Raw genomic sequence first — 26,863 nt, 5'->3', positions numbered from 1 at the left:
TCCCCCCTATCCCTCTTGACGCTTGTCTATCTGAGGACATTTCCTTCGGATTTTGCCTCTGAGACTATTGCACAAAATGGGTCCCATGGAGCTATGTGTGTAGGCATTGGGTTTCCTGAGCATTAGTGGGTTTGAGGCTTGCACAAACATGGGACGTGATGTGTCCTTAGGGAATGTTAGTGGGTACCCGGTTTTACCTGTTTGGATGTGCTGTCTGTTACAGCAGATCCCCTACATTGGGTCTTCAACCCCAAACAGTTTTAGTTTAACTCCTTGCCATACCATGACCACATACCCATCCCGACATAAAGGGCTGAAACACTTGCAGGCGTATCCACACCTCACAACGGGTACAATCAACCCTACCCAAGGGATATTTAGTGGGACCCTCGGGACCCCCCCTCTCTCAATTTGCAACCTATAAGCCACCATGAACTGGTTGACAGACATAAAATATCTCCCTCTAAACGCATGGGGCATACATACAGCTCGGAAGCACTACGCTATTTACGCTTCTATCAAACGCCAGCAAGCGCAGGTCATATTGTTACAAGAAACTCACCTAACAAAGGTGGAACTTGGCAAACTCCAAAAGAGATGGCGGGGCACCTTCTGCGCCACAACATATTCAGATTATGCGCTGGGAGCTCTCATCTCGCTCAGACCCGGAGTCCCCTTCTTAGAGACCAGCAGAGAGATAGATCCCGAGGAAAGATATGCTCTACTAGTAGGGTTGCTGGACGGTCAGCCAATACTAATAGGCAGCATTTATGCCCCAAATACAGAGCAAACAACATTCTGGGAGACCCTATCACGCGGCTTGGCTCCATTCACATCCTCACCGTGGGTTTTGGTTGGGATTGTAACTGCACATTAGATCTTAAACTAGAAAGATCCTACCCACCGTCCCAGCTTCTCAAGCCCATGCGCAAACAGCCCATTTCCGGGCTTGGTCAAGCCACTGGTCATTAACGGACGCATGGCGACACGCACATCCGACAACTAAACTCTATTTCTTTCATGCTATCCCCCACGACTTACGAGTATGGCTGGACCGGTTCATGTGTACATGCATGATCCTCTCCATGACTCAACACTCTGACTATCTAGGCAGGGTGATATCGGATCACAACGCATATGTTATGACTCTCAAATGGTGCCCACCTTCACCACAGATCCCCACCTGGCAACTTCCATGAGATTGTCTGGAGGATCCGATGTTCCAACATTAACAGAGGGAGAACATACAGAACTACTTCTCCAAAAACGCACACACCACAGGCTCTAGGGCACTTGAATGGGACGCCTTTAAGGTGGTCATGAGGGGAGCATGCATCGTACAAATAGCGGGGGTACGGAAAACACTAGAGCAGATGGTACAAACAAATGAGCAACGCTTAGCGCAGCTATCTAAAGAGGCAGATAAGCACAAGTGCGGAAGCTAAGACTAACAATGCAGAATCCTGCGCAGATCTGCGGATATACAATTTCCGCGCCTATGCTGCCAGAACTCACAGAGATGGGGAACCGGGCTGGAACCCTGCTTGTATGGCTTATCTGACAAGACCTAGGTAAACAACCCATCACCAGCATTAGAAACACAACAGGTGAGCTCACTTGCACGCACGCGAACATTATGCTTGCGTTCCATGAGTACTATAGGGACCTATAGGATCCGATTGCGGACAGAGAGGAACACATTCAATCCATACACATACAATCCATCACTATAACGCAGATGATGGAAGAGGACCAGTCCTCCTTAAACGAACAACTCACAACAGCAGAGATCAAACACGCTATCCATCATCATCTAGCCAAAAAAAAAAGTCCCCGGCCACGACGGCTTCCCCATAGAATATTATGATACATTCTCCCAGCTACTAGCTCCACAGTTAGACATAGTCTACAAGGCAGCGTTAGAGACGAGAACACTCCCTAGGACTCCCTAAGACCATGAAGGAAACAATACTTGTGACTTTCCCTAAACCAGATCGGGATCCTTTACTTAGGTCATCGTATCAACCTATTACCCTGCTAACTGCATATTGCAAAATATTAGGGAAGATCCTAGCAGATAGAATCACGGGGTGCTCTCCCACCTGGTAAACCCTGAAGAGTGTGGGTATGTTCCTGGGAGGAACACTTCCCAGAATATACGCCGGCTATTTCATGTCAAGAACGGTGTGCGGGGCTGGCTCCCGCACCCTGCGTGCCTTGTACTGGACCTAGGAAAGGCTTTTGACACCTAGGCGTGCCAGTATTTATTTGCAGTTCTGCATTGGGTGGGGATGGGCCCTCAACTCACGGAATATATCAAATTGTTATACACCGGCCTCACCACCCAGGTCCGAATAGGCCAGCACATCTCACCTCCTATCCAGGTGACCCGTGTAACGTGTCAAGTGTGTCCTCTATCCCTGTTGCGGTACGCCCTTGCAATGGAGCCATTGGCGATAAGACTCAGAGAGGGGGGCAGAATTTGGGGTATACCACTTAAGGGACAAACTCATAGTGTGTCCCTGTATGCAGACATTACAGCGGACCTCACACCTCTCTGGGCCACACTCAATGATTTTAGGAAGGCAGCCAAGTCCACTTTCTACCCCCTTCACCCAGACGCACCCCATTGGGAGATAAGTGCGGGAGAGGTCAAGTTGGCATGGAATGCGGATGCCCCAAGATGTTTGGGAATTAGACTATCTCACACTCCGAGAGATCTACTTGAGGGCAACAATTATAGGGCCCTACGAGGGATTAAAACACAGCTCAACTTCTGGCGAACGTTCCCCATGGCCCCCATACGGCGGGTGGCTTTATCAAAGATGGTAATGGTACCCCATCTCCTTTATTATTTTGCAAATGTCCCAGTGATCCCCCTGCAAGCCTTCTTTTAAGAGCTAAACTCCTTACTGGTATTGCTGATATGGGGAAAGGGTTGCTGCAGAGTGGCTTTGACGACGCTGCAGTTGTCGCAAGACCGTGGTGGGCTGGGCGCCCCTTCATTTGAGGCCTACTTCCTCGCAGCGCAGCTGCAGTGGCTCTTGCGATGGGCCGTTGGGCATCACCTTGAGGAAACGATACCAGAAGCGGGGACTCTGTCAGCTCCAGCGATAACTCGAATGATCTTCCCGGGGAGCAAACCTAATCCAACCCATCCCATTTTAGTGAAGGTGGCTAGATCCTGCATGACAAGAATTCATCACCCCACGCGAGCGGCGCCAATATATTCCCCACTGTTACCACTGGCGGGTTTCCTCAAAGGCCACAGACACTACACATCTAGAAACTGACTAACCTGGACAGAATATGCACTCCCTGAGGTGGAGGCCCTATTCACAGAAGGTGAGCTGTCCTCTTTCGAGGGCCTGACTGAGGAGAGCGAGCTCCCCGCTGGACAGTTCCTCCTTCACAAACAGCTAATAGCAGACTGTAGGAGGATGTGGGATTTGACGGAGGGAGAACCCAAAACAAACCCCACACTACATACGCTATTACATATAGGAGCTGGGAGACACCTTATCACCTGGATATATAAATCAATCATGGATCTCACATGTGTGCCACTAACGCTGCTCCAACTGAAGTGGGAGGAGGAATTTGGTCAGGATCTGCATGATAATGAATCGCTCACCGCACTAGAGCACCACAAAAAAGTATTGCGTAACCAGCGCTTCAAAAATATCCAGTTCAATATACTACACTGTGTGTATCTCACACTGGAGCGGCTGAAGCGATTCTTCCCTGCAACGCAGTTTGAATGCTCGTGCTGCCTCATACCCGACGCCACATTTGTCCATATGTTGTGGGCATGCCCCACACTACAGTCTTACTGGGCAGAAGTTCATGCCATGATACAGATAGTCACTGGTCTAACAAGCCTTGCCACATGGGAGGCCAGCGCCCTGGGGATATTTAAGCGACATAAGCAGTTAGTTTGAACAAAGGGATTTCTTCTAGCCTAACATAAGGACAGTAAGGGTGCGGTAAACATCCTTTACAACGCAACTTTTACCACGCAGTGCCTTTACGACGCAACTTTTACAACGCAAACTATTACAACGCATTGCACTGGGGGGCGCTCTAGGATAGGGAATAGGTTTAATGTACTATCCAACACCTTCCCTACTATCCACGGGGACTGGAGTTGGAATAGTAAATTAAACTATTCACTATCCAGCGCCCAAAAGCACTATGCGTTGTAATGGTATGCGTTGTAAAACTTGCGATGTAAAGGCAGGCGTTGTAAATGTATGCGTTGTAACGTCATACATACAAGACGTGCACCAATCAGACCCAAGAATCAAGAAGTCCATTGTGAGACCAACTTTTAATAAGCATACATACATTTTTACAAATATAACGCACACCTGAGCAATGCATCACCGTGTCAATATTTTGTAATGGTAATGCAACACACTAAGGGCCAGATGTAGGTAAATACTATTTACAAATTCTTAAATACCGAATTTTACCAATTCGGTATTTAAGAATAGGTAAATAGTATGTAGGTAATTATTCTGTCAATTTTACCGAATCGGTAAGATTCGGTATTTAAGAATCGGTATTTACCGATTCGGTAATTCCCATTCATTCCTATGGGCCTGAAGGTCCATAGGAATGAATGGGAATTACTGAATCGGTAAATACCGATTCCGTAATTTGGGGAACACATTCAAGGGTTGCAGGGTGTCACATTGACACCCTGCTGCACCCCTGAATTGTGCATGTGTGCACATGTGGCACACATACATGACCTAAGGGCATGTATGTCTGCCACATGGCACAGTTAAAAAAGCACAAATTTGCTTTTTTAAAGGTTTTCAATATTTACCACAAACTTGTAGTTGGTGGTAAATAACGAATCCTGAATGCAAGAAGGCACTCACTTGAGTGCCTCCTACATAGCTTTTTGGATTAGGTAATTACCGATTCCTTAAAATAAGGAATCAGTATTTTACCTATTCCTTAAGGAATCGGTAATTACCGATTCCTTAAAATAAGGAATCAGTATTTTACCTATTCCTTAAGGAATCGGCAATTACCGAATCCAAAAAGATGCCTCCTACATCCCAAACCCTAAATACTGGTCGGTAACGGCCGAAATTCGGTAATTTCGAACGTCACCAACCGGTATTGGGCTTCCTACATCTGGCCCTAAATGCTAAATAATCGTTACTGTTGCTATAAGGTGTATACCCTGTTTGAATATGAAAAATCCAATGAAAAGGTTTACAAAAAAAATAACTGGGAGCATCCTGATCTACTGTACTGATTCAGCAGACAGACAGGCAAAAGTACTGCTGTGTGTGGTTTAAATCCATTGACCTTGGACTTCTGAATAATAAACCAAAGCGCACAGCAGCTGACCAAGGTTTCGCACATCAACTTTGCCTGTTTCAAAGGTATTTAGTGGTGCTGCTACTCTCACCATCCGCTGCCAAGGATGTATGTCAAAGCAATAGAAAAAAGAGTAGAGAGGCGCACTCAATGAAGTCAGTAGCACAAAGAGTCCATTAAATATGTAGATCTTCTGTTGTTTTCTTAGATATATTCTTTATTTTCTTTCACATCCAACGGCACAGCCAACGCGTTTCATTCCCATTTGTGCCTAGGGAATTTCATCAGGGCATATACTGAGCAGTCAGGTTGATACGGTAGTCCTAGAGGAAGTCGCTCTTAGGAAGCTGTTGTGAAAAATGATCGCAGTAGATCACAGCGTATTCCTGGGAAACGCTTGCCGCTCAGGTCCGAGTAGAATGGTAGTTCATGTCCCCCGAGCTAGCCGAAGATGCAGCTTTTGAAGGACAGGGTGTCTGTTGATCCTAGACCCCTTAAGGGAACTGCAAGGCGAAGGACGTTCAGCGTGCTCCGGGAAATAACCGGCGTGTGTGGTTCCTTGTCTTCGCGTTATTGCGGAAGGTACCTCTGATATGGTGCCCGTTCTCCGCCGCTCCTCCTCATGGATTAATGGAAGCCATTAATTGCAGTTCCCTTAAGGGGTCTAGGATCAACAGACACCCTGTCCTTCAAAAGCTGTATCTTCGGCTAGCTCGGGGGACATGAACTACCATTCTACTCGGACCTGAGCGGCAAGCGTTTCCCAGGAATACGCTGTGATCTACTGCGATCATTTTTCACAACAGCTTCCTAAGAGCGACTTCCTCTAGGACTACCGTATCAACCTGACTGCTCAGTATATGCCCTGATGAAATTTCCTAGGCACAAATGGGAATGAAACGCGTTGGCTGTGCCGTTGTATGTGAAAGAAAATAAAGAATATATCTAAGAAAACAACAGAAGATCTACATATTTAATGGACTCTTTGTGCTACTGACTTCATTGAGTGCGCCTCTCTACTCTTTTTTCTATTGACCTTGGACTTCTGCTCCAGTTCATTTTTCGGCCTCCTGCGGGCATATGCAGAATTCACAATAAAGAAATGTTGCAAATAAAAAGAAATATTTAACTGTAGGCTCAACTTTCATGTGTAATAGTCAGTAAAAGAGTCAACACATTGCTAAATAGAAATATTTCACTCCATGCTCTACCTTCATGTGTAATGATGAGTAAATGAGCCAAGGCATTGCTAAATAGAAATATTTCACCACACGCCCCACCTTCATGCGTAAAGGTCAGAAAAATAATTTGCGCATTGCTAAATAGAAATATTTCACTACATGTTCCAGCAGCATATGTGATAGGTAGTAAAAGAGGCAACGCAATGCTTAAATAGCATTATTTCACCACCTGCCCCACCATCATGTGTAATGGTGAGAAAAAGAATCATCACATTGTTCAACAGAAATATTTCACTCCATGCTCCACCTTCATGTGTAATGGTGAGAAAAAGAAACAGCACATTGTTCAACAGAAATATTTCACTCCATGCTCCACATTCATGTGTAATGGTGAGAAAAAGAATCATCATATTGTTCAGCAGAAATATTTCACTCCATGCTCCACCTTCATGAGTAATGGTGAGAAAAAGAATCATCATATTGTTCAGCAGAAATATTTCACTCCATGCTCCACCTTCATGAGTAATGGTGAGAAAAAGAAACAGCACATTACTAAACAGAAATATCTCACGCATTGCTCCACCTTCATGTGTAATGGTGAGGAAAAGAAACAACACATTACTAAACAGAAAAATGTCACTCCATGTTCCACCTTCATGTGTAATGATGAGAAAAAGAAACAACACATTACTAAACAGAAATCTTTCACTCCATGCTTCACCTTCATGTGTAATGGTGAGAAAAATAATCTGCGCATTGCTTAATAGAAATATTTCACGACATGTTACAGCAGCATATGTGAGAGGGAGTAAAAGAGGCAACGCCATGCTTAAATAACAATTTGTCACCAACTGCCCAACCATCATGTGTAATGGTGAGAAAAAGAATCATCACATTGTTCAACATAAATATTTCAATCCATGCTCCACCTTCATGTGTAATGGTGGGAAAAAGAATCATCACATTGTTCAACAGAAATATTTCAATCCATGCTCCACCTTCATGTGTAATGGTGAGAAAAAGAAACAGCACATTACTAAACAGGAAAATGTCACTCCGTGTTCCACCTTCATGTGTAATGGTGAGGAAAAAAGTCAATGCATTGCTAACCAGAAATATTTCACTACATGCCCCACCATCATATGTAATGGTGAGTAAAATAGTCAATGCTAAATATTTCTAAATGTGTGTCAATTGCTACATATTTCACTACATGGTCCACCTAAGGTAAGATCAAAAGATGATCAATGGCCTTGCAAACAATTTGCTAAAATGAGGAAATGAAGTGGCCTTATATCTCTAAATATTAGACAATCCCACATACATATGTATGAACCAGTAATAAGTGGATTCTACCTTTAGGTCGTCAGAGGGTCGAGTTACCACTGTGCACATCTGACACTCTTATCAGATAGTCTTAAGTGAACACTCGAAAGGAAAACAGAACTCTAATCTCTGACCGGTCACCACCCTGTTTCTCCTAACCACAACTAGGCACATTCAGCCAGATTCATCATCGGCATGTTTTGCGAGTCTGTAATAGCGAATAATAAGGAATCGCTATTACAGACTCGCAAAACGGGATTCATGTAGGAATCGCAATATTTATTGCGATTCCTACAGCTTCCTTATTTGCGATTAGCTAATTGCTAATCGCAAATAAGGAATAACTCCCCATTCATTCCTATGGGCCTAAAGGCCCATAGGAATGAATGGGAAGACATATCAATGTGCGAATCGCTATTAGCGATTCGCATTTTGATTTTACGATTTCAAGGGTGCAGGGGTGTCCAATGGACACCCTGTTGCACCCTTGAAATGACATTGGATGCTGGTGTTACGCACACACATGTCCTTGGGACATGTGTGTGTGTAACATACAACTTAGAAAAATGCACTTAAGTGCATTTTTCTAAGTTTTCGCTATTTACCACGAGGTTTGACTTCGCGATAAATAGCGGCCCAAATTTGCGAATTCGCAATTTTTAAATGTTTCATGAATTGCATTTAAGAAATCTCAAATAGAGATTCCTTAAATGCAATTCCTCGCAAATTTGCGAATTCTATAATTGCGATTTTTGCATTTGGGATGATGAATCTAGCTGATTGTGTCACACATTCACTGAATGGTAGCACAATTAGAATCCTTCTCCTGATCCATCCTACTGCCTCTCCTTTGTATTTCCAATGGACTATCGTTTTCAGACCGTATTCTTCTCTTCAGTGTGGAACCTCGGAGTCCAATGTGATGACCAGACTACTTTCCATCAATACATGCAAGTATTATCTACGGGTGGGTCTCTACACATCCCCTTTTTACAAACCGACTGCAGTGCCTCTCTTTTAATTCTCTGCATGCCTCACTGTGCAAATAACACGAATCGACACGCTTCCTCGTACAAATTACAAGCCATTCAGAACAAGGCATGCAGGATGATCCTTAACAGAGAACCTCTCATCTCACAGTCTCTGAAACATCCCTACTGGCTATGTGGCTATGTACGGCTTGGGATACTGAGGTTTGGGCGGTCTGCGTGCTGAAGTGTCACGTGTGAACAGAAACACGTACACGAAGAATGGTATTATTTATACACTTATACTTTGGACGGATCACTGACAGAATATCGACAGTCAAAATATCGACAGTCAAAATATCGAGGTAAAAATATAGAATGCCAGAATATCGACTTCCTATCTACAAACAGGTAAGTACAAAAATATCGACTCCAAAATATCGATAGGAAAAAATATAGACAGTCAAAATATCGATTTTTTTAAATATCTTAAAAGTAATTTTAAAGTACTATAATAATAAATATAACTAATTTAAACATACTTAAAATACTTAAATAAACTTAAAATTAATAAATAATTATTGTAACTTAATTTTTTTTTAAAAACATATATATATATATATATATACATATATATATCAAAGCTCCAGCTTGTGTCCCACAGTTGAGAGGCACACAAATAGACAACAAGGAGCTCCAAGCTTAAACTCCTTTATTGAAAGGTATGAAGGACACCAGCCAGCCGATCTCTTTCACAGCCGGTCCACCGCTGCCTGACGCGTTTCGAATGTCTATTTCTTCCTCAGAGGCTGACAGTGAAAACGGAAAAGACACAGTCCGGTCCCCGCCTCTTAAGTACATCTGACTGCGCGCCCTCCAATGGGCAGATCATGATGATGCTGCGCAAGTGCTTATGGGAGTTGGAGTCCCGGTAGGAAATGCGTTGATTTTTGGTGGCGGTCCAGCCACCGAGAGAGCACCACCCCGGGAACAAAGGGGGCCATGGGGGATTGTATCTACTACCCCTCACGTGTGGAGTGGCGACAAAGGATTTAGAGGGAGACCCGCCCGCTGAGACCCATCCGCGGGTTTTAAATATTAGGCAGCGGTGGACCGGCTGTGAAAGAGATCGGCTGGCTGGTGTCCTTCATACCTTTCAATAAAGGAGTTTGAGCTTGGAGCTCTTTGTTGTCTATTTGTGTGCCTCTCAACTGTGGGACACAAGATGGAGCTTTGATATATATATATAAATATATATACATATTATTAACAAAACATATACAATATTTTTTCCGTAGGATAGCGACAGGTTTAAATTTACTATTCCCACTCCAGCGAGTGCAACAGTAGGGAAAGCGTTGGATAGCGTAGGGGTAAAAATTACTATTCCCACTCCAAAGAGTGCAACAGTAGGGAAAGCGTTGGATAGCGTAGGGGTAAAAATTACTATTCCAACTCCAGAGAGTGCAACAGTAGGGAAAACATTGGATAGCGTAGGGGTAAAAATTAATATTCCCACTCCAGAGAGTGCAACAGTAGGGAAAGCGTTGGATGGCGTAGGGGTAAAAATTACTATTCCAACTCCAACGAGTGCAACAGTAGGGAAAGTGTTGGATAGCGTAGGGGTAAAATTTACTATTCCCACTCCAAAGAGTGCAACAGTAGGGAAAGCGTTGGATAGCGTAGGGGTAAAAATTACTATTTCAACTCCTGCGAGTGCAACAGTAGGGAAAGCATTGGATAGCGTAGGGGTAAAAATTACTATTCCCACTCCAGAGAGTGCAACAGTAGGGAAAGCGTTGGATAGCGTAGGGGTACAAATTACTATTCCCACTCCAGCGAGTGCAACAGTAGGGAAAGCGTTGGATAACGTAGGGATACAAATTACTATTCCCACTCCAGAGAGTGCAACAGTAGGGAAAACATTGGATGGCATAGGGGTAAAAATAACTATTCCAACTCCAGCGAATGCAACAGTAGGGAAAGCGTTGGATAGCGAAGGGGGAAAAATTACTATTCCCACTCCAGAGACTGCAACAGTAGGGAAAGCGTTGGATAGCGTAGGGGTAAAAATTACTATTCCCACTCCAGAGAGTGAAACAGTAGGGAAAGCACTGGATAGCGTAGGGGTAAAAATTACTATTCCCACTCCAGAGAGTGCAACAGTAGGGAAAGCGTTGGATGGAGTAGGGGTAAAAATTACAATTCCAACTCCAGTGAGTGCAACAGTAGGGAAAGCGTTGGATAGCGTAGGGGTAAAAAATTACTAGTCCCACTCCAGAGAGTGCAACAGTAGGGAAAGCATTGGATAGCGTAGGGGTAAAAATTACTATTCCCACTCCAGAGAGTGCAACAGTAGGGAAAGCGTTGGATGGCGTAGGAGTTAAAATTACTATTCCAACTCCAGCGAGTGCAACAGTAGGGAAAGGGTTGGATAGCGTAGGGGTAAAAATTACTATTCCCAATCCAAAGAGTGCAACAGTAGGGAAAGCGTTGGATAGCGTAGGGGTAAAAATAACTATTCCCACTCCAACGAGTGCAACAGTAGGGAAAGCGTTGGATAGCGTAGGGGTAAAAATTACTATTCCCACTCCAAAGAGTGCAACAGTAGGGAAAGCGTTGGATAGCGTAGGGGTAAAAATTACTATTCCAACTCCAGAGAGTGCAACAGTAGGGAAAGGGTTGGATAGCGTAGGGGTAAAAATTACTATTCCCACTCCAAAGAGTGCAACAGTAGGGAAAGCGTTGGATGGAGTAGGGGTAAAAATTACAATTCCAACTCCAGTGAGTGCAACAGTAGGGAAAGCGTTGGATAGCGTAGGGGTAAAAATTACTACTCCCACTCCAGAGAGTGCAACAGTAGAGAAAGCGTTGGATGGCGTAGGGGTAAAAATTACTATTCCAACTCCAGCGAGTGCAACAGTAGGGAAAGGGTTGGATAGCGTAGGGGTAAAAATAACTATTCCAACTCCAGCGAATGCAACAGTAGAGAAAGCGTTGGATAGCGTAGGGGTAAAAATTACTATTCCCACTCCAGAGACTGCAACAGTAGGGAAAGCGTTGGATAGCGTAGGGGTAAAAATTACTATTCCCACTCCAGAGAGTGCAACAGTAAGGAAAGCGTTGGATAGCATAAGGGTACATTTTAATATCCCCACTCTAGTGAAAATAAATTAATCTAAGTCACATAATTATAAATTAATCAATTAATACATTTTAATTACCAATTAAGAATTAATTAATTACCAATTAAAATTAATTAACAATTATATTTTAATTAATTACCAATTAATAATTAATTAACAATTACTTCAAAATAAATACCAAATAATTAATTAACATATTTAATTATTTATAATTAAATTACTTCCCACCCTATTCCCCTATAAACCCACAACCCGCTACAGAAAATAAATTACTAAAATTAAAATATATATAAATTAATCAATTACAATTAATTACCAATTATATTTTAATTAATTACTATTTAATAATTAATCAACAATTAATTCTAAATAAATAACTAAAAATAAAATAACATATTTAATTAATTATAATTAAATTACTTCCCACCCTATTCCCCTATAAACCCACAACCCGCTACAGAATTATATTACTCAAAAAAAAATTAATATTAACTTACCTAAAATTCGATATTTTTGTTGTCTATGTTATGTCTAGTCGATATTATGTCCATTCTACATTTTTGATTCGATATTATGTCCATTTTATTCGATATTAAAATGTTCTAGTCGATATTTTGGTAGTCTATATTATGTCTAGTCGATATTATGTCCATTCTATATTTTTTACTCGATATTATGTCTACTCGATATTAAAAACTCGATATTTTGACTCTATACCACTTTGGACAGTGGACCTGTAAAGAAACAAGAAAAGGGGCACCAACCCTACGTTTTCACAAACCAAAGTGTTTTTGACGCTTTGCGTGCTAATACCAAAATGCCCTCTGTCCTAAGAGCACCACCCCGAACATAGGGTAAATGTCAATTTTGCTTTTGATTTGGGTTAGCACCGCTTAATGAATAAGTCCAATCAATGAAAGGATAAATAACTCGATTAATGTCCTTTTAGATACGCTGAGTCTTGGTGTATATTTTAATGCTTATTTAATGTTCCTTTAGGAAAATTCAATGATAGCCAGCCAACGCGTTTTGTTCTGAAACAGAACTTCTTCAGGGTAAAAGTTGTATCAAGCGCGGTCTAATCCAAAAAGGTCCTTTATATCAAACAATCTGAGGCACACTCCATGCTAAGAGTGGCATACACATTCCATGGAATTATCCATCATGTGGTGATTGTATTCTCAGAAAAAAGTCTTCTGAATATTATATCCTTACATTATGGCACAAATCTGACTTAGATCTCAGTTGTGTATATTTCAAGATATGGGTAAATATTCAAAATCCAGGACGAAGATTATTTCCAAGGTAGTAACCTGGTCTGTTGGCCGAATAAGCCGACACCGCGACGTTCCACAAATTCGAAAGCCCGCCGCTACTGAAGAATAGTATTATACTTAATTTATTACCATAGTAAAAGGCCCGCATAAAGCTGACAGCAAAGATGAGGCTCTGGCGAACAGCCGGTGAAATGCCGTACCGCCCACAGTGACGTTGCATAAATAAGGGTTGGGTATTCTAAATGATGTATGTGGGAGAAGCCAATGGGGAAGGAGGGTGAGACACAACACGGGAGGCTGAGAAAGGAGGGGGAAAGGAATACAACACGTGCCTTACAGGGCCATTTAAGACAAGGCCAAAAATCTCCCGTCGTGCACATAGGGATATGGAGCAGAAGTAATTCTCAGATCTTCCAAAGTCGTGCCCCTCTTCGTTTCCAGGCTCTCTGAAGGATATAATGACTCCGTTTTAGGGTTATTCAAACTTCATAATTTTAACCGTGGCATGCAGCGCTACAAACCTCTTTACCTCATTTGGTCAAATGACTGACATAATATGTCGTCTCTTTAGCTGCATACTGTGGGCTTACATTCAAAGCAATCTTGGGGGTGGTGGTTAGGTGTGTGATTTTTTACCACAAACATCAAGTAACTGAACTTACGTCCCACCTCAAATAATAATTGCTCATTTGTATTAATCAAATCCTCAGTTGGAACCTGCTAAACTAAATGTTAATGTCAAGTCCTTTTTAATAAAGCCTCATATGTCCCGTGTCCTCCTTCACACCCCTATAAATATAAAATGCTAGACTCATAAAATACATGGTAGGGTAAGCTTTCAGTCTAAGATTGTAATGTAAATGAGGCAGTTACATTTCTTCTGAGGTTATCTATTAAATAAAAAAACTATTCTGTCAGTATCTTCAGATATATATTCTGGGACATCCATGAATCGAATCCCAGCCTCTGTTCTATGTGGACGTTGTGTGGGATTTATCTAATGCCTCAAGCTCTGCCAACCTCAAAAGACATTAGGGGTAGCTTGAATGCTGGTGACACTAGTAGCAGAAAGACTACACTACGGGTATGGACCAGATATCCTTTTCTACATAGAAGTAGTGAATCATGGAGGAAGTTTTAAAGCAGCCTTGGGTGGACAAGATGAACTTGAATAATATACTCTGAAAGACCAGGAAATGGTTATGGATTCTGCGCCATGCTTCTATGCAAGTATAAATTCGTAAATTACAGGAGTCGTTTTAAGAAAGCATGGGTGCTGATTAGGAGATGCCCTATGTATATTCAAGTGAGATACCCTAACAATAAAACCACTGCTCTTTGTGCTGGCTTCTGCAGATGTCATATAGTGATCAAAGTTTGCACCTCTGCTTTCTCTTCCAGATAAAACCCATTGTGTCAAAGTACCTGTTGGACAAGAAGCTCCCATACCACGAGGACACCTACCTCTCCCGCCTGCAACTGTTCCTGGACAGATACGAAGAACTGATGGTCCACTTGCCACCCATAACTCAACTTGTAGGAATTCAATGACAGACCAGACTGTAGAGCGATCCCGGGACTTCTGTGCTCACTTTGTAGACAACAATAACATTCATTGTGATGGGATCTAGAGAATGGATTTGTCTGCCAACCTCCAGCAGAGAAAGCAAGTCCCCCGTGCCTATACCTGCACTATCAGAAGTGAGACCCTGCACACAGAACTTGAGATGCTCCCGGGTAGCAAATACAAAGACAATTTGGGTTAGAAAAGACCCTTGTGCCCGTAAGAGGACCACATAAATTAGAGCCAATTATTTATTCTGTTACCACCCATTCTTTCACCACAAGTCCTAAAAGTCACACACTACAGGCATCTCAGGGGCCTAAAGGTCTTGCTGACTCTAGCGTAATAATTACCATCTCAGATAACCAATTTGCCTCTCTCGTCCCCTCTGCTCAACACACCCCATCCCTTCCAGCTAGCACAAACATAATGTACATATATATATTACGGTGTGTGAAGTAGAAGTTGGTTAGCAAAGATCCCCAGTTAGGATTGTTTAGTTTACAGATAGAATAAACATATTAAAAATATAAATGCACTGATACACATGATATGAGCTATCCTTGTTCTAAGATCTGATGTCATTAGTAATGTGTTGCTGATAAGGGTATGAATAGGTGGAATATACTACAACTCAGGAATTTAAATTAAATCTTAATAGTATGTCCGCCAATGCTTTTAAATGATTGTCTTTGTTTTCATTATCTTCTGAAAGTTCTGCAGTACTTTAAACCTCAGCATTACTATTTAAAGACTATCAATTGATTTGTGGTGTGTATCATGACATACTGCAACCATAACGCAGCTGTTTTATGTTTACCATCAAATTAAGGGCTTTCATCTAGTGTTCAGTAAAACAAAATAAACTGCATATGATACATAGGGCCTGATTACGATCTTGGAAGACAGGATACTCCCTCACAAAAGAATATCCTATGGAACTGGTAATTCGCCGGGCGGGATATCCCTCACGCTTGTGACAGAGTATCCCATCCGCTAAGATTGTAATCAGGCCCAACATTATCAATGATAACATTTAGCTGTTGTTGTGCAGTGTTAAATCCACAACAACAAATTATCCACCAGGAGGCCAAGCTTTTCTTTAAAAAAAACAATTTGCGTGTTGAAACATTCACTCTTCTTCAAAACTCCAACTCACCAAAACAGTTATTTAAACAGAGAATGCACATCATTATGGAGGTATCTATAGTGGGGATGTTTTTTACTGAGGGCTTACGCAGCAGTAAAGCTAAAATTGTCTGTGGGTGTGTTCAGAATTCTAAAATGATCTCCCCCTTCCTACCTGCAGTTTGATGATGTGTCAGCCCTTCATCTGATCACATGGGGCTGCTGTGCAGGGGTAGATTGTTCTATGGCTCTCTGTCAAAAGATGGACTTCCCTAAAAAAAAGATATGTCCTCCTAATAGCTCTGTCCTAAGCCTTCACTCAACCCCAACTACATATATAAAACAAATGACACCTACCATCCACCCGACTACACTATTCTCACCTCTCTCAGGCCTTCCCTCCCTTTTTCACTTGAAATCCATTAAAAAAATGTAGGGTGTCCCTCAACACACACTTTCTATATTTGTTCTACCGTCCACTTCGTCTCATATATTTAAAACATCTCTGCCATCCTGACACCTATCTCTGTCTTTCCCCTACTTTTCATTCTGAGTGTGACAATGGCTTGCAGACAGAGCTATTACTAAGTGCAACAGATAGCCGTAGCTTTCACGATTCTGTACAGACCTGAGGAATATGGCCGAGTTGGTAGTAACACTGCCTCAGCGTGATCTCGCCGTTCCACCGTTTTCCTCAATTTGTAGACTTCCAGGGCGTGCTGTGGGGAGAGACAGGACAGCAGCCATTGTACTTCCACTGCTGTGATGACGCTGCAGTCAACATCGGTCAACTGTTGGGAAGATACTGGGAGCAGAGAAACAGGTTCTAATGAACGCCATACACAGCAGAAAACTTACAAATAATAAAGAGACCAACATACTCTAACAAAAGAATTCTTCGTTGTACAGCAAAATATATTTTTGTAGCTCCGAATATTTTTAATGTTGTATTTAATTAGTCTAACTGGAACTTTCTATTTCTGTACAAAAACAACTCCGGCAACGCAACTAAGGCCTTTGACAGGGTTAATTGGGCCTATTTGTCATCAGTCATGAGAAAATTCAATTTGCCTGAGAGCTTCTGCCGAATGGTAGCTCTATTATATAAAGCTCCAACTGCTAGGTTATCCGTAAACAACTCTCTGACAGAGCCTTTTAAGATTACAAGGGGAACAAGGCAGGGCTGCCCGAACAAGGCAGGGCTGCCCGCTCTCCCCACTTCTCTTCAATCTCTATATTGAGCCATTTGCTCAGACTCTTAGAGATGAGGCTGATATCATACCTTTCAGTTTTGGAGGGTGGGAAAAGCGAGTAGCCTTATATGCTGACGACATTCTTGTAATGACATCTGACTTGGACCTTGCTTTCCCAAGGGTGATTAAGAGGGCGGAGGAGTTCGGAAAAATTTCCGGTTACGAGATAAACGCCGATAAAACGGAAATTATGGCCTGGAACATCAATACCACTCATCTGGACGTTGCTCCTTCCATGCGATATCTGGGGATTAGAATTTTCCAAGACATCAACAGAATCGCTGCTCAGAATCTTGATCGAGTACATAAAGAATGCCAAAAAAAATTAAAGGCATGGGCTCACCTCCCTCTTTCCATCTTGGGGAGGACAAACCTAATCAAAATGTCTATCCTGCCTAAATACACTTTTTTGTTTAATTCCATCCCCCTGGCTTTTGACTCCACTCAAATAAACAAATGCCAACGTGAGCTAAATTCTTTTGTTTGGAAATATGGAGCGACCAGACTGGCTTGGAAGAAGCTGAGGAGGAGGAGGAGGGAAAAAGGAGGGTTAACACTACCAGACCTGCAGTACTACGCATGGGCGTTCCAGCTATCTTTTTCTAGAATGCTCTTAAAATCACCATCAACTTCTTCCAGAGGAGAGGTGTTTAGAGCCATGCTACAAGGTGCCGATCTTCCACCAGACGGCTTCCTCTTTAAGTTTGGGGATCAAAAATTCTTTAAAAAAGTAAAATTAAAAATACTTCAATCACTGGCTAGAAGCTGGGCTAAACTGAGAAAGTGCACAGGGCTCAGCTATTTCTCAAACCTAGCACCCATGTGGGACTCGCCAGGTACTCCACCTTGTCTTAAAGACAGTCTGGCAAGCCCAATAAAGGAGGCTGAAATTTTGCATTGGGGGGATTTGCTGGCTAGCGGCTCTATGTTTTCATGGGAAGAATTGCGGGAGAGAGTCGGGCCGGCCCTTTCAAGATTTAAACACATGCAACTGACTAGTTTATTTAGCTGCTTCTTCATAGAAATTTGTTAACACTCAGATCTCCAGTTTCATAGAAGCGACAGGGGGCCTGGACCAATCTCAATCTGGGTTCAGGCCCAACTACAGCACCGAATCTGCTCTCCTCTCCGTGACCGACAACATCAAGATGTCACAGTATAGAGGAGGCTCGATGATTTTGGTGCTGTTAGACCTGTCAGCTGCTTTTGATACTGTATCACACAAAATCCTGCTGAACCGACTACAAGGAGTGGGCATTAGAGGCCAGGCGCTTGCTTGGCTGGAGAGTTTCCTATCTGGGCGCGCACAATCTGTCAGCTTGGGCCCCTATCACTCCATCTCCAGGGTGCTCACTAAAGGGGTGCCACAGGGCTCATGCCTAAGCCCCACACTATTCAATGTGTATGTGGCCCCCCTTGCTGAGATTGTGAGGAAGTACGGATTCACACCAGTGTCGTATGCTGACGACACCCAACTCCTCTACCCTTTCCATGCCCTTAACTCCAATGTTAGGGAAAATTTTGCGGAAGGTATGAGGGCCATCTCTAACTGGATGGCTTCCAACTACCTCCAGTGTAATGTCGGGAAGACAGAAGTGATGTTTTTTGGTAAAGCTAGCATGCTCTGGTCTCCCGACTGGTAGCCCCAAGACCTGGGACCAGTACCTTCCCCAAAATCCACTATAAAAAACTTAGGAGTGAAACTGGATCAAAATGTAACCCTAAAAGATCACGCGAACGTGATTGCTGGAGCCTGTTTTCACACCATTGGCTTACTCAGACGAATGTTCCCTTTTTTACCTGACATCTATAGGAAGACACTGGTACAGACCCTTGTAATAAGTCGCCTTGACTACTGCAATGGGCTCCTGATACAAGCCAATGAAGATGCCATCAATCGACTACAGGTGGTCCAGAACACGGCGGCCAGATTGATTCTGAATGCCCCCCCTAGAACACCTTCTGGACCCCTGCTGAGAGAACTTCACTGGCTCCCAGTACGCCAACGGGTTAAATTCAAGATCTGCTGTACTGTCCACAAATGTCTATTTGGAAACGGCCCCAGCTACTTAGCCCAACTATTTCAGCCTTACAGACCGGAACGTGATCTACGGTCAAGCAACCAACTCCTGCTTAAATCTCCTTTTATTAAAAAGACCAGACAAGGTGGCCGTGCCCTCTCTTCAGTAGGGCCAACTCTGTGGAATAACTTGCCCCTTAGCCTCAGACAGACCTCCAACCACCTTACATTTAGGAAAATGCTAAAAACCAATCTGTTTACAGAAACATAAGCTATAGCATTTCCTCATTTGCATCCCCAGATCTTCTGTAAAGTGGTTACTCGTCACCTGTGTCTGCGGCCAAAGCGCGGAGATAACCTATTTGGGTTCGATTCTGGCGCTATAGAAGCAGCTAAATAAATAAATAAATAAAGATATGCAGGTTCTGGGCGGACACCACACCCCCTACGTACTCTGCGTGGTTGACGTCCCTATACGAAGTTTCAAAGACTGACCTGGCTAGATCCGGCAGCAACAAAAAGCGTGCCTTTTGGGACTTATTGGTAAAATGGAGCTAGGATTTCCGGGTTTTTTCTTTCTTTTTTTTCCCGGGTCCTATGATTATGCCTACTTTCCGCTCCTAGGACCTAAAGTAATGGTTCCTCCTGGCGAAATTGATGTCCTACTGGTTGCAATATACCTTGATGGAGTATAGCAGGTCGCCACCTAGTGCTGGTTTTTCCCTCTTCCGCCAGAAAGACATCTGTGTCTCGGTCTGAGCGCCAACCTGTCGATCCTTTGGCCACGGACACATAGACACACACTATGGTGGTCGGTGGTTTTTCCTCACACGGGGGTAATGGCAAATGAGGACTAAAAAAAAAAAAACAACCCCGGCTACAAACCATAGTTCATGTATACAAAAAAACTGTTGTTTCTAAACCTAAAAATAAAACATGCACTAAATTAGTTCACCTAGGTGCTTGGTAAGAATGATGTATTTGAGGTGTAAGTAATTTCTTTAAATAATGGCACGCAACATATATAAATCCTAGAACCTTAGTAATTGCTGCAAAGATGAAATGTACTAATGCCACTTTCTTGAGCCACGGGGCACATAATGCTAGATGAATCAGTGCTTAGATTGTAAAAAAAAAGGTATGGGCCAGGGCCCTTCTCAGGGGCCACTTTAACCTGCTCCACCCATTGCCCCTGCCAGAGATGCCAATGGCAGCACAAATACAACTACTAAACACCACACTCCTACAAGTGTGACAATTCAGACTATTCCTAGCCCCCAAAGCTATAAAAGTGATTTAAGGGGCAGGTAGTGTTCTTTTGTATTGTATATTGACTGTTGTTGAGCTTAACTCAAAATTAGATAGACAGCACCACCATCTGGTGGACTGTCACTAGAGCCGTGCTGATGATTAAGTGTCCAACACCGGAAACCACAGGCTCAAATTAAGCACTGTAGATGATGTTAAAAAATCCTGTACCACTGTGGGGCATGGTCAAAAGAAGTTATTACCAGCCTCACAAGTATGCCTTTAAATTAGTTTTATTTTATTACAACCTATTATAAAAACAAGGTATGGTGATAATTTAAACTTGCTTTAAACCACAAAATCATGCAAAGAGTGAGTACAACAGATAAATATATGTTAACAAATAATAGTTTTGTTATCATACAGATCTACATATAAAATATTCAGAGGTTCACCTAAGTTATACAGAACATTTCAACTAGAAATTGAGACTTATCTGATTTCTTAGTCATAGAAAATACTGCCTACATTCCAGTGAAGAAATAGTGATAATTTCTGGCAAAAATGGTTTCGGTCTCAGTTTCGCTAATTTAGAGAGTTAGTAAAGGTAGAAGTCAACATTACCATAACTGTTCCTATGAATATGACACGTTAGTTAGCATGCATTTACAACGCATGCCATTACAACATAGTCGTTACAACGACCGCGTTGATTTTATCGCATACTTTTACACCGCAAGTCGGAACAATGACTTCCTGTGTAGGAGGGGGCTGGATGTTGGAATAGTATAATTTACTAGTCCAAGTCCAGTCTGTGAAACAGTAGGGAAGGTGTTGGATTTTAAATCCAACACCTTCTGCCCCCCCACAGCAAGTCATTATTCCGACTTGCGTTGTAATGGTATGCGATGTAACAACGCGGTCGTTGTAACGACTGCGCTGTAATGGCATGCGTTGTCTCGCTTGCGTGGTAAATGATGTTTACCGTTCCTATTCCAAGTATTAATATGTTAATTTGTCAAGATCATTATAGTCTTCTGAATACAAAGATTCATAAGAGGACTCTGAATAGGAATATAGACAATGAAATAAATACCTATTTGTTCACGTAAAAGCAACTTAATTCTTACCAAGACAGTTACCAAAAGAGAGATCTTTTGAGGCATGTGAAAACTATGCTTGCATAGTCTCTTATCCTTCTTCTACGTTACCAACATACAACAACAGAGTCAACTAATTTCAATGTTATCGCCTTTAGTTTTGTGCAATGTAGTTTAAAGCAAAGTTTATCTTGAATAGCCTACATGACATGTCAACAGGGACTTTAGTTATTGAAGACAAGAATATATTCCTCTCCTGTTGTGATGTCTTCACATCCAGCTCGACAGACCAATCTCATTACATAAAAAAGAAACTGTACATACACAGGTCGGTCTGTCATAAATTCTCCCTAAACTGAAACAATGCTTGCTAGCTTGCTAATCTGCCCAGCATTTACCCTAGAGTTGTTAGATGATTGATTTTTATTTGTTATACAGGTGTCTCTCAGATAAATCAAAATTATTTTAACATAAGTATTTGTAAAGCGCACGTTCACCTGTAGGCATCTAGGAGCTGAATTACAGATATTTATTGTTAACCAACTCCATGCTACTCATGTTATTAACCGCAGATGGTTAAAAGGCTGAGGGGCCCTGCTGGGATCTGAACCTGTGGCGATGAGGTCGAACAAAGGTCCCTGTACTGGATGCATTAGTCCACTGAGCCACCGGACCATGACTCATTGCAGATTTCAAATAAAGGTTGAACTTGGCTCTCTTTAAGTATATGATGTAGTTGATTCATACCCCTTTCAACTCAAGACTTTCAGTATACCAGGTTGTGATTATATTGGAATTATTCAAATTTCCAAAGCACTCTTACTTCTTACATTTACATCAAAGATAATCTGTTTTGTCATTTGATTTTGGATGTGTTTGCTATTCAGTATCAGTAAAAGGATAATACTGGAAATGTTCTATCGCATTCCTCTCTACTATCACTCAAGGGCCGGTTTCTGCACTTTCTTGCCAAGTTAAATGATTTAGCTATCTTGATGTACCGCAACCTATTATTCATATAATTTTATATGGATTAAACCAAATACCTCTAAATTTGGAATCTATAAAGCGAGATTGAAATCTGAGCCGCCAGAGCAAGTCTGAGATAATTCTGTCAATGGATATGTAATATTTTGCAAGCAACCGTAGCCATTAATTATTTCAAATGCAAGTAATTTTGGGCAATAGAATTATTTTAATTACATTTAGCTCTCGTAGACCAAAGTCTAGCACCTGTAAATCAATTGTTTGTTCTTGATCAATCTCTCAGTTAAGACAACGAATTAATCTCAGCCATGCTGATTTTATCTTGTGATTACTTTCTCAAAATATCTCATACCCTCAGCTGCCCATCAAAACCGTTATTTAAAGATTCTTATATTGCACCATCACTTACTTATTCACTTGGTGGTGAGATATGTTACCATATCTACTAATGACATCTAAAACAGCTGTCCGAGGACTATAAGAAGGTTAGTAGCCGCATGTCATCTACACCAAGTAACATTTTAACTGACTTACCTAAAATTATCCCCATGAAACCCTCACATTGTCTCAGTGGTACACCTAAATAATAATGGGCTTGCCAAATTAAACTCTTCCAGAAGCTTCTGAAACTACCATTTACGGAGCCTGCATAAACTGATTTGATTGCGTATCGGTGAAGGGTTGAGATTCATTGCAGGAAGTGATGGCGCTCTAGCATGTACGTATAAAAGTCTATATTGTAGCCAGTGAATGCACGGTGCAAGTAGGTCAGGGGGGAACAAATCAAAACAAAAAACCCCTGCCAAAGTATGGGTCAAGACCCACACGTACAATATGAACAAAAGTCCTGTGCACACGTATGAGTATAGTAGGTTTTATTGTCAAAACCAAATTTTCTAAAACAAAGTTCTTGAAGAAATAATGACGGATGATATCTCCAGTTTCAATCAAATTGATTTATAAGTTAATCTCGATCAGTACAGAAAGAGAAACAAACCAGCCGACACGTGTTTTGTCACAACGTGGTGAGTTAGGACTCTTCAGGACTATAGATTTGAGTAGAGGGTCTGTGGAAGCGGCGAACCGGTGATAATTCCAACATGGTTTTATTTATTTATTTATTTATTTATATCATTTCTAAAGCGCGCTGCAACCCTACGGGCATCCTGGCGCTGAAAATGCATCTGAGGAGCTGAGCAGTAAGGGCAAGTGCGTGGAGAAGCTCTAGGGAGGTGTGACATTAGGAAAAAGCCACGTCTTTATCCTTTTGCAGAAGAGCATCAGTTCGTTGGTTTTCCTAATTGCCAGAGGAAGGCTATTCCAGAGGTGGGCTGCCGCTATGCTAAAAGCTCTGCCACCATGAGTAGCTTTCCTGATCCTGGGTATACTAAGGAGATTGGTGGATGAGGAGCGGAGGGTCCGTGTAGGTTCATACCACTTGAATTTTGCCTGAAGGGGTTTAGGACCTAAGCCATGTGCAGCCTTGAAAACGGTACACAGGGATTTGAACCGGATCCTCTGCTGAACGGGCAACCAATGCAACTCAGCCAGTTGGTTGCGTCCAATACGGGTAGACAAATCTAGGAATAGCAATTGGGAGGGTTGAGAATTAACCTCTCTCCATGTCTCTGGTTGTAGAGACATGCTGGCCCTGGACGGGTGCATCTGTGGCGTCGCGGAGATCTGAGCTAATGCTTCACGGTGTGGAGCTATCTGTTTCTGATAATCTCCTCTGAAAGTGTTATGCTATTGTGCCGGTATTTCTTCCTTATGTACAATACTTGATCTTCATATTCCTTTTTCACAATAACTTTGATGGTTACTTTCTGTCATAAGGCCCAACACTTATTTAAGAGATTGACATCCTAGTTTAGCAGTGATAGCAATAAAGAAATACTGGGAAAAAAAGTTTTGCAGTGATAGCTGTTTATGCATTTCAGACATCTCGACATCTTTAACTTCTTTATGAGTAACTATAATAAGTAAATTCTCCATTTGTCTGTGAAACTTTTCTTTTTTTTAAAATTGTATTTATTGAAAATACAAGAGTACAAGACAATAATGCAAAACAACACACGGCGAGGTGAATATAATAATATGAAACAAGAATAAATCACAGATTGACAGTACCAGACATTATGTACATTTTCATACCACAAATCATGAATCATACAACAAGCACATGGTTACATATGAGGTCAGAGGATTTTACACATCCACTTCCAAGTAAAACATAACTGCACCCCAGATTTGCTCCCCTAATTTTCTTTTCCGCCTGCCTTTCAGGGCATATAAGCATATAAACTATGTTCCACATTGAACATGACAAAGAACCTCGCCCGCCAGGCATCAAATGATGGAGCATCCGTTTGCAACCAACAGGAGGCTATGCAGAGCCTAAGCACGACTGTGGCTACAAAAACCAAATATACAATATTACTGGGCACAGAGCCCACACCTGCACCCATCTCTACCCCCAATAGAATCTGCATAGGTGACAGCTGGACGGGTATTCCCAAAATGACAGATAGAAACTTGCCCACTTGCTCAAACAAGCTCCTCAACTCTGCGCATGAGCAGAAAATGTGTACCACATCAGCCGCAGATGCACCACAGCGGAAACATTTTCCGTCCTGATCGCCACCCGATTTTGAAATTTTATCAGGCGTGTGGTACAAATAAAAAATAGTTTTATAACGTTGAGCGGCTAAGTTCGCAGACATGAATAATCGTCCAGCTAATTCGATTGAGGTCTCGAGTGAGATCCCTTGACATCCTAATCTATTCTCCTATTTATTAGTGTGAGTTTCTAAATCATTAGGCATTGCATCTAACATAAGATTATAGAGTATACCAATCCGTGCTGCTTTCTTGTTTGCTTCAATGAGAGGGTTAGGTTGTATATTCAAGCGGGCTTTCAGCAAATGATCGCGAATTTGCAAATATTTTTAAAAAGTGTGAGCGCGGGAGCTAGTATTGCTCCCTAAGCTGATCAAACGATTTAGCCCATCTTCTGTGTATAAATCGCCAGCACAATTTATACCTTTAGCTCGCCAGCTATGCATAACCTGATCCCAGAAAACACTAGGAAAAAAGATCGGAGCGACCAATGGAGTGTACCAGGACACTTTTTCTACCATGTATATTTTTTTAATAGCTTTCCATACTTTTTATGCGGCTGTTAGGACCTTAAATCTTGTGCGCTTGTAGTAGCTCCAATCCAAATTCAGAAAAAGGCGATTGTTTACTTCAGTGCCTAACGGCATACTGTATATAGAGGGTTGTTCAGCTGGGTCTGCCGGACCTACCCCAGTAAGCAATATATTCATGTGTTGGAGCATGCAAGCGTAATAATACAACATAAAATCGGGTACAGCCCACCCACCTACAGGCCTAGGTAGAACCATGTACCTCTTTGCGCGCTGAGCTTTACCACGTGCCCATATGAATCTCATGCATATGGATTGGAGTTGAGTGAGATTAGCATGAGATATCTCCAATGGTACGCATCTGAAGAAGTAAAGAATTTTTGGTAGGACCATCATTTTTAAGATAATACATATGCCTATCAACGATAAATGCAAGCATTCACATTGCTCTAGTTGCTTTCGGATCCCAGTCATTAACCTCACCCAGTTAGATTCTACCAGGGCAGAGGCTGATGCCCTTATCCGTACCCCCAGATACGTCACCTCTTGTAAAACCCTAGGGTTTGTATAGGGTTCAGTATTGACACATAGAATTTGAGTTTTGGCAGTGTTTAATTTATAGCCTGAGACTGCCCCATATACCGCCGCTAGGTGCTCTATCTCCAGCATTGCTACTGCTGGTTTTGTGGAGACAACAGCCACGTCATCGGCGTATGCAAAAACTTAATATTCCTGTTGGTGTATTATTACTGGCTGTATCCGAGAGTTATTCTCGATCATCTTTGAAAACGGATCGATATATAGAGAAAATAAAAGTGGGGAACAAGGGCAGCCTTGTCTTGTTCCCCGCCGTATAGACACAGCTGCCGATTGTAGCCCCATAGTGCAGATCCTGGCTATTGGTTGATGGTATAGCGTCTGTAAGCCTGTAATGAACTGTGGCCCAAACCCGCGACTTCTCATCACAGCCCATAAAAAGCCCCAAGAAACTTGATCACCAGGGCCTTACCAGTGCCATTAGCATGGTCTATTAAGGCTATCACCCGGTTGACGTGGTCTGTTCCACGTTTAGGGCGGGTCGTGGCGTCGAGGAGATCTGAGCTAATGCTTCACGGTGTGGAGCTATCTGTTTCTGACAATCTACTCAGAAAGTGTTATGCTATTGTGCCGGTATTT

The 26,863-nt window shown here is 42.2% G+C and overlaps 1 protein-coding gene across 1 annotated transcript in view; it reads left to right on the top strand.

Moving 5' to 3' along the window:
* Positions 1 to 15,682, top strand: part of FADS6 (fatty acid desaturase 6) — a 191,015-nt gene extending 175,333 nt beyond the window's left edge. The window contains exon 6 of the mRNA XM_078650814.1: positions 14,640 to 15,682. Within this exon, the coding sequence (XP_078506940.1) occupies positions 14,640 to 14,789 (150 nt within the window). The 3' untranslated portion in view covers positions 14,790 to 15,682. The remainder of the gene's footprint in view (positions 1 to 14,639) is intronic.
* Positions 15,683 to 26,863: the final 11,181 nt, after the last annotated feature.

This window comes from Lissotriton helveticus, chromosome 7, assembly GCF_964261635.1.
Source record: "Lissotriton helveticus chromosome 7, aLisHel1.1, whole genome shotgun sequence".
NCBI classification, from domain to species: Eukaryota; Metazoa; Chordata; class Amphibia; order Caudata; family Salamandridae; genus Lissotriton; species Lissotriton helveticus.
Note: the sequence above shows the minus strand (reverse complement) of the source record. Positions and strands in the feature narration are given on the sequence as shown.